At 50.7% G+C, this 10,000-nt stretch overlaps 1 protein-coding gene across 1 annotated transcript in view; it reads left to right on the forward strand.

The window, feature by feature from the left end:
• Positions 1 to 10,000, forward strand: part of LOC113568835 (protocadherin-9) — a 184,266-nt gene that overhangs the window by 33,360 nt on the left and 140,906 nt on the right. Inside the window, exon 3 of the mRNA XM_035524714.1 lies at positions 1,945 to 2,046. Within this exon, the coding sequence (XP_035380607.1) occupies positions 1,945 to 2,046 (102 nt within the window). The remainder of the gene's footprint in view (positions 1 to 1,944; positions 2,047 to 10,000) is intronic.

Raw genomic sequence — 10,000 nt, forward strand, 5'->3', positions numbered from 1 at the left:
CCAAAGACAACAAAATGTGATCTATTAGAAATATAATACATGAAACACTCCAGAACCATGTTAGTAATGTCAGTGTTTGAGACGTGTGTGTGTGTGTGTGTGTGTGTGTGTGTGTGTGTGTGTGTGTGTGTGTGTGTGTGTGTGTGTGTGTGTCATGGTTAACTATGTCAAATGTGGCACTTAAATCTAGAAGGTGGAGAATACACAGGTCAACTGACACAGGTCAGCAGAGATCATTGAGAATGCATAATGATGGAAGGTCAGGAGTGTTTACGTAGAAATTATGTTATTGATACATAATTCAACGTCCTTTACAATTAAAATATAAAACTAATAGAAGTAACAATAATGGTGGCTGTGGCAGTTTTGATTGGGGTGGGGCCAGTTGAGTGGCGTGGGGTCTGTGCAGACGCAGCTGGTAATGCCTTAGATGGCTGGAGAATCATCTGAGAAGGAACCATTGGAGAACCTCATCACTGGCAGGGCGCCTCGACTCTGGTATAGCCAACATGCAGGTTGATTCAACAGCAGTGCGATGTGTGCTAGGGTGAGTCAGATCACAAACACAACCTGCAGCCAAACTCATTGTAATAACTTTGTTAGATGGTCTTTCTGATGGGAAGACCAGTAACAGTGAGAAACACCATCAGGAGTGTGCGCAGGGTGAGGGTCACAGTCCAGGCTTTCACCTGCCCAGTGTGCACAGCTGTTGAAAGGAGAACCAAAGTCTGAGACTTTTCTTCTTTCCTCGCTCTCTCACCTCCTCCCATTACGCTGTTGTGTAGGTCAGTGTGACATTAATTACAACACAGCGCGTGGGTGCTAGCTGCATCAAACCAAAGAAATACAGCTACGCCCCGACTTCCTGAGCGGAGTGTGTGTGAGCCAGATCTGTTTCATAGGAGTGTGAGGAGTGTGAGGAGGGGAGTGAGGAGGGGAGTGCTGCAGGTTTTTTATGCTTTGAGATGGAGACGCATGCACAGCTCTGATCAGCCTCTTTACTGGGCAGCCATTTTGTAAATCAACAGATAATTACTGCACACATCACGCACCGTCCCTGGTACTGCCCCCCGCTGGCCATCCCTGGTACAGTCCCATGCCGGCTCTGCTGGGGTGCTCATTAAAGCCATGGGGAAGCGATGGGGACCCAAACACTGGTTCCCAGCACATAAACGACCCCTGCGGTGTAGCGGTGGGACGTGGAGGACGTGTGTTACGAGTCCTGTCTACACAACGTGCGTCGTGTACACACACCTGAAATATAGTTGCTGCCGGTCACACTTGCCCACCTCCCTCCTACACACACCTACGCTCACCAAAGTCCAAACCAGATTAAAATAGATGTTTGTGCTCAGAGTTTCTCCTTGTTAGATTTGGCTGGATCCAGGAACCGTGCGTGTGCGGACATAGGGCATGCACGGTGGTGGTGCATGTGCGGTCATAGTGTGTATGCGGTCATGGTTCGGCCGTGAGCAGGGTGTTTCTGGCCAGACCTGTGCCATGCGCGTGCAGTCGAGGTGCGGTCGTGGTGGTGCGTGTGCGGTTGCGGCTCTCCCGTGGTGCGGCCGTAAGCAGCGTGTTCCCCGCTTGTTCTTTAACTGAAACGTCTCCAATCTCACAGCCGGCCGTCACATCAGACTCGTTATCTTCTCTGTGTTCAACCAAAGGAGGAGAAAAGATGAACAGGGAGGATGATCCAGTCTCCTCCCACAGAGATCTAATCAGTGTGTGCTGGCCACGGCGCGGAGACACCTGGGTCACGACTCTGACACTCATGCTCAGTTAGGCGCTGAGCAGATGCAGGCTCTTGTATCATGGTTGTGTGTACTGCTCTACACAGCGCACACTGGTCTCTCTCAGAACTCGTGTGTGTGTGTGTGTGTGTGTGTGTGTAATCACTCTAAACAGCATGGAGTTGTAACCCCAAATTTTCTTGGATTTTAGGGGACCCTAACCCGCGCTCGCACTGAACTGAATCCTGACTATCTGGACTTGCGTTCCCGAACCGACCTGAACCCAGAATACTGGACCCCCTGCACGCCACTGGTGAGTACCCACTTCGGTTCCACCCGATGGGTGTTACTGCCCCTCCGAACAGCACCCAAGCCTTACCTGTGTCTCGCTGGGTTACACCTCCACACTTCTCTCTCTTTATTACGAGGGTTAATATTGTAACAGGATGAACAAATGTCACAGTATCAGTATGGAGTGTTGATGTTGTGTTTCCTGGGTCAGTATGGAGTGTTGATGTCATGTTTCCTGGGTCAGTATGGAGTGTTGACGTCATGTTTCCTGGGTCAGTGTGGAGTGTTGATGTAGTGTTTTCTGGGTCAGCATGGAGTGTTGACATCATGTTTCCTGGGTCAGTGTGGAGTGTTGACGTCATGTTTCCTGGGTCAGTATGGAGTGTTGATGTCATGTTACCTGGGTCAGTATGGAGTGTTGACATCGTATATCTTGGGTCAGTATGGAGTGTTGATGTAGTGTGTCCTGGGTCAGTATGGAGTGTTGATGTAGTGTTTTCTGGGTCAGCATGGAGTGTTGACGTCATGTTACCTGGGTCAGTATGGAGTGTTGACGTCATGTTTCCTGGGTCAGTGTGGAGTGTTGACGTCATGTTTCCTGGGTCAGTGTGGAGTGTTGACGTCATGTTTCCTGGGTCAGTATGGAGTGTTGACGTCATGTTTCCTGGGTCAGTATGGAGTGTTGATGTCATGTTACCTGGGTCAGTATGGAGTGTTGACATCGTATATCTTGGGTCAGTATGGAGTGTTGATGTAGTGTGTCCTGGGTCAGTATGGAGTGTTGATGTAGTGTTTTCTGGGTCAGCATGGAGTGTTGACATCATGTTACCTGGGTCAGTATGGAGTGTTGACGTCATGTTTCCTGGGTCAGTGTGGAGTGTTGACGTCATGTTTCCTGGGTCAGTATGGAGTGTTGACGTCATGTTTCCTGGGTCAGTATGGAGTGTTGATGTAGTGTTTCCTGGGTCAGTATGGAGTGTTGATGTAGTGTTTCCTGGGTCAGTATGGAGTGTTGACGTCATGTTTCCTGGGTCAGTATGGAGTGTTGACGTCATGTTTCCTGGGTCAGTATGGAGTGTTGACATCGTATATCTTGGGTCAGTATGGAGTGTTGATGTAGTGTTTCCTGGGTCAGTATGGAGTGTTGATGTAGTGTTTTCTGGGTCAGTATGGAGTGTTGACGTCATGTTTCCTGGGTCAGTATGGAGTGTTGACGTCGTATATCTTGGGTCTGTATGGAGTGTTGATGTCATCATGGAGTGTTGAGGTACTTTTCCTCCTGATGCTCTTCCTCCTGGTACTCTTCCTGCTGATGGTCTTCGTCCTGGTGGTCTTCCTCTTGGTACTCTTGCTCCTGGTACTCTTCCTCCTGATGGTCTTCCTCCTGGCAGTCTTCATGGCAGTGCGGTTCGTGGGCTCAGCTGTGTTCTGCTGGGTTTGTTTGAGAACTTTGGGATATGATCTCCCAGCTGCTCAGAGCTTCTCCTCAATTCTTCAAAGATCCACAGGCCTGCAGAACAACTGGAGCTGGAACAGTGAATGAGATCAATACACAGTGTAAACATGAGAATCTCTCCCTCACACACACACACATCTACTGCATTAGTGAGATTAGTGCTAACAACTTGCTCTGTCTCTATGTGAGTATGCACGGATGACCCTATGGTATTGACAGAGTCTGTAATTGTGTGTGTGTGTGTGTGTGTGCGTGAGGGAGAGAGAGAAAGATAGAAATGAGTGAAGGAAGAAGAGGTGATGGCGAAGGAAAGATGAAGGAGGGAGAGTGACAGACAGAGAGAGAGAAAAGCTGGAGAACAAATGACCAATGATGGAGCTCCTCTGGCCAACTGGTTTTAACTCTCTGTTCCCTCTGGGGGGGGGTGTTTCGCATTCTGGAACCTTCTCCTCCTACTGCCCTACATTCTGTTTGGTGTTACTGATCCCTGCAGCTGGGATATAGATCCCTGTGTGTGTATGAGTGTGTGTGTGTGTGTGTGTGTATTGGACTGTAGTATCACTCTGATAATGAAGAGATAGAACCTGGTAATCAGACTCACAGTTTAGTACACCTGGTGATCAGACCCACAGAGTTCAATACACCTGTCTTTTCTCCTCTCCTCTGATCTGATCATGTCCGACACACACCTGTTATGAGGTCCGACACTCAGGACACTACGGCACATCTGCTAACGTGGTGTGGCGCCAAGCTGGAGGACAGGAAAGCCAATATTTGTCTTTGCCATGTGCTGTAATGAGCACTAAAGCAGTAGTGTGTGTGTCTGTCGCTGTGGTTACTTTGGGATCTGTTGTGCTTTGATTGAAATGTTGTGAGCTTTGCTTTGAGCCTCCCTCAGGGTTCACAAAGACAAACATCACACACACACACACACACACACACACACACACACACACACACACTCATACACACACACCTCTCTCCATGGTGGTGAGTCCAGCCCTCATCACTGGCTCAGTTGTACATGTTCTGGTGTTCTTGACTTTGCGTGGCAGACTTCGTCGTGGTAACCTGGTCCTCAAAGTGATCAGTTCCTGCTTTCCCATGACGAAAGGCTTTAGGAAAGAGCTCACAGTCCAACTCCATGGTCTGGGAATAATCTCCTGGAGCCTGAGATCCATTCGCCTGTTCTTGTGGAATATTGTGGGACCTGGTAGATGTCTCTGAGGCGAAGGGTGGAGATGTCTCATGGAGATGTCTCGCAGAGTTTTATTTGTGCATGTTATTGATTTATTGAGCCACTGTGCAGACAAGGTGGACCATCAGTGACCAATCAGGGCTCATTCAGACATCGCAGTCAATCAGTTAATCTCGGTAACCCTTAGTGAGCAGAGTGAGGAGAGAGCCTCCAGTGTGGCACCGCGTCTGTGTGGCACTGCGTCTGTGTGGCACTGCATCTGTGTGGCACTGCGTCTGTGTGGCACTGCGTCTGCGTGGCACAGTGTCTGCGTGGCACCGCGTCTGCGTGGCACCGTGTCTGCGTGGCACTGCGTCTGCGTGGCACTGCGTCTGCGTGGCACCGCGTCTGCGTGGCACCGCGTCTGCGTGGCACTGCGTCTGCGTGGCACAGTGTCTGCGTGGCACTGCGTGTGCGTGGCACAGTGTCTGCGTGGCACAGTGTCTGCGTGGCACTGCGTCTGCGTGGCACTGCGTCTGCGTGGCACTGCGTGTGCGTGGCACAGTGTCTGCGTGGCACAGTGTCTGCGTGGCACTGCGTGTGCGTGGCACTGCGTGTGCGTGGCACAGTGTCTGCGTGGCATCGCGTCTGCGTGGCACCGTGTCTGCGTGGCACAGCGTGTGCGTGGCACCGCGTCTGCGTGGCACCGTGTCTGCGTGGCACCGTGTCTGCGTGGCACCGCGTCTGCGTGGCACTGCGTCTGCGTGGCACAGTGTCTGCGTGGCACCGCGTCTGCGTGGCACCGCGTCTGCGTGGCACTGCGTGTGCGTGGCACTGCGTGTGCGTGGCACAGTGTCTGCGTGGCACCGTGTCTGCGTGGCACTGCGTCTGCGTGGCACCGCGTCTGCGTGGCACTGCGTCTGCGTGGCACAGTGTCTGCGTGGCACTGCGTGTGCGTGGCACAGTGTCTGCGTGGCACAGTGTCTGCGTGGCACTGCGTCTGCGTGGCACTGCGTCTGCGTGGCACTGCGTGTGCGTGGCACAGTGTCTGCGTGGCACTGCGTGTGCGTGGCACTGCGTGTGCGTGGCATCGCGTCTGCGTGGCACCGTGTCTGCGTGGCACAGCGTGTGCGTGGCACTGCGTCTGCGTGGCACCGTGTCTGCGTGGCACCGTGTCTGCGTGGCACCGCGTCTGCGTGGCACTGCGTCTGCGTGGCACAGTGTCTGCGTGGCACCGCGTCTGCGTGGCACTGCGTCTGCGTGGCACCGCGTCTGCGTGGCACCGCGTCTGCGTGGCACTGCGTCTGCGTGGCACTGCGTGTGCGTGGCACAGTGTCTGCGTGGCACTGTGTCTGCGTGGCACTGCGTCTGTGTAGCACCGTGTCTGTTGCCACACTTTCACCATGCCCACGGAGAGTCCACACCCTGCTCCCATAACCATCAGACTCCTGAACATGCGACCCGGTCACACTCACACGTCTCTCATTATGAAGCGGTCCTGCATCAGCCATGAGGAGCCACAGATCCAATCCCAGATCAATGCACTTCCTTACAGGGGCTTCACTGTAATGGGGAATGAATTATGCATTGAGAATACATGCTGTGAAATAAGAGTTGGGAAATGTATCCCTCTCTTAAGTAAAGGGCAAAGTGTTTCCCATGGCAGAATTCTGGAAGAACGCGCTAGTCCGACTAAACATGCTGCAACAGGAGTCACTCCTGTAGTGTGATACACTGTATTAGAGCATAATCACTCCTGTAGTGTGATACACTGTAGTGTGAGTGTGATTTTCCAGAGACAGCGCTGTGATGACATCACTGTGTCCTGACAGAGCGGTCCAGGATCCGCGTGTGTCTCTCCCCTCCGCGATCACAGATGCCTGCGAGGATACTGGTGCCACTACTGCTCTCTTCACACTTCCACCCAAGCGTTCTTCTCTCTCTCTCTCTCTCATTCTTTCTGCACCTCTCTCTCTCTCTCTCTCTCTCTCTCTCTCTCATTAATGGGCTTGCAGGTGGTGTGTGATAACTGCATACCCCTTTAGGCGCTAGCAGGTGAAGGACACTCCATTATCCGTGGAGGATGGCTGGTTGGAGACGCTGACCTAAAAGCAGCCGGGTTGCCAGATCCCACTCTCTTTAAAAGGCTTTTGTCTCTGCTGAGAGGCTCAGCTTTAGTCCCAGAGGGTGGATCTGCACAAACTGGCCTGCAGCATTTCACTGTCCCTTTGTATCCAATCAGCTCTGTCTCATGCACACATCCCTCTTTCTACTGGGCAGCGGGGAGGGGGCGGAGCCAGGGGATGGTGTGAGCAGTGCAGGGATTAGTGAAGCTAAGTGCTGGTGAGGTGAGGTACAGGAGGGTGAGGGCTTAGTCCTGGCTGACTGCTCCTGTGAAAGGAGGTGTGGTCTGGGTGGAGTGGGGCTGATGAGCTCAGGTAGCTGGCTGACTGTGATTGACCTCACACACACACACACACACACACACACACACACACACACACACACACACACACACACACACACTCTGTGTGTGTTTCATGATATATGTAATTATTCCCTTTTATTGCCCACAGAGGTGTAATATCAGACTTTTAACAAAGTGTACATGAAGAGGTTTGGAGTAATTAGTCTGTTCTAAGAGGGTAGTGGGTTTGCAGCAAGCCCCAGACCACACACACACTACATACCACACACTACATACCACACACACACACACACACACACACACACACACACACACCACACATTACACATACTACACACTACACACACACACACACATCACATACTACACACTACACACAACACATTACACACACTACATACTACACACACACCACTCACTACACACACATACACACCAAACACCACACACACTACATACACACTACACACACACACACACACACACACACACCGCATACTACACACTACACACAACACATTACACACACTATATACCACACACTACATACCACTCACTACACACACATACACACCACACACACTACATACACACTACACACACACACACACACCACATACTACACACTACACACAACACATTACACACACTACATACTACACACACACCACTCACTACCCACACATACACACCACACACTACACACACACACACACCGCACACCACATATCACACACACTACACACCACACACTACATATCACACACACTACACACCGCACACCACATATCACACACACTACACACCGCACACCACATATCACACACCCACTACCCACACATCGCACACCACACATCACACACACCACACACTGACACACACCGCACACCAACACACTGTGCCATACACCACACACCAACACTGGGCCACACACCGCACACCACATACCACACACCACACACCACACTCCACACAACACACACACTGCACACTGCATACCACACACACCGCACACCACACGTGCCACACACGGACACACCGGACCACACACCAACACACTGTGCCATACACTGTACACCAACACCGGGCCACACACCAGCACACTGGACCACACACCAGCACACTGGACCACACACCAACACACTGGACCACACACCAACAGTGGCATATTAGGTGTATTAGATGTATTTTCCACTAAATATTCAGAAATTACTGTCAAACATAAATAAATAAATCATCTACAATCTCACATGGCCGTTTCGGTGATCACTGTGAGAAGCTGACGGCTGTCAGACTGATCAGGTTATTGGACGGCGTCTGCGCTAATACACGTTAGATTTGTATCGACGAGGCTTTCGCTCCTGGTGAGAGTCTAATGCTCTCTACTCCCTGGTCAATGCTAACGATCTCTGCTCAATAGGAGAGTTAATTGTGTCTTATTACTTTGCGTTTTATTGTACACACTTGTACTTTGGGACAAGGTGCCATTTCGGAAAGCTGTGTGCGGTGTGGATTACCGGGATATATGGGTAGGAATGTGGATCTGGGTCTGTCGATAGGACTTACCCCTGCTGAACTGGAGGTTTCCCTCCACCCCCACCCTGTGCCCCGCCCTGAGGAAGGAGCTTAAAGTGTCTTTTAAAATAACCTCCCTGACTGCTCTGCTTCTTTCAATCACTTCCTCTTTCACACACACACACACACACACACTCTCAGTGGACATATATGCACCCTTATCCTACTGTAGCTTTTATCAAAGTGCTTTCTGGACCAGCTGTTCCGATTTTGTTGCCCTCGCTATGCCTGTTGGGTTCCTGACCCCACCCCTAGCTGGGCTCAGCTGAATTGGCTTTGATTCGGCCAGTGCTGGAGAAGGATTTCAGAGATGGGCGTGGGAAAGTAAGGCCGTGCCCGCGTTAAAGGACGACACCTCACACTGTGTTTTAATCCTGTGGTTCTTACATGGGGACAGAACAGGGTCTCGTAACACACAAGTTCTGTATTAAAATCAGCCACTGAACAGATGCTATGTGGAACAGGGGAGAGAGCGAGCAAGCGAGCGAGCGATCCTCTTAGCCATGTGAGAAATTACTGAAAGGTGTTTGGATTTGCTGTAATTGGCGTAGTATCTCTTTGGTGTCGTTTCGGTTATCAGCAAAAATAAATGGCAGGTGAAAGATGATTTTTTTTTTTTTACTGATTAAGGACCCACATTCTACACTGTAGCTCCATTGCAGCCGGAAAACACAACAGAAGCTGCAAAATTAGCTCTGAGCCGCGCAAAAAATTCATCTGCTTTTACATTTTGTGAGGAGAATATTTCTGCCCCAGAGGAATAACATCTGGTAGATCATCTGGACTGAGCTAATTGGCTAGACAGTTAGACGAAGCAGCCAGGAGATCTTCAGGTCTCCGTACTGGGGACAGAGCTCCTATGTGCACTGGAGTCAGTTAGTGGACAGGGGGCACTCTTCAGAAGTTACTGAAGTCCTCTGGCGTGCACCTGGTGTAGCAGCTGGAGCAAGACGCTGTCAGCAGGGCCCAGTTCTCCCAGCGTGCGTGTGTCCTGTCATACTGGTACAAACGGACATGGGCGTGGACAGCAGCGTTTGACACACACTGTTATTGTAGATGTTTGTAGATGTTTTCTCGCAGGAAGCTGTCATGGTAGTAGTGTCATTGGTCAGTATTGATTGGAGATGCAGTGATCGGCTTTGTTCAGCTGTCAGCTTTTTCTTTATGTAAATATAATTTATCCATCAGACTACATGAAGAGTATTAGCATATTCACAAAATATGTAAATGAGGCTTCACAAAGATTATTTACTGTGTGCAGAGACCAGTTACTGTGTGAAGAGATCAGTAACTGTGTGTGCAGTCCAGTTACTGTGTGTGGAGATCAGTTACTATGTGTA

Source organism: Electrophorus electricus, chromosome 3 (assembly GCF_013358815.1).
Source record: "Electrophorus electricus isolate fEleEle1 chromosome 3, fEleEle1.pri, whole genome shotgun sequence".
In the NCBI taxonomy this organism is placed as follows: domain Eukaryota; kingdom Metazoa; phylum Chordata; class Actinopteri; order Gymnotiformes; family Gymnotidae; genus Electrophorus; species Electrophorus electricus.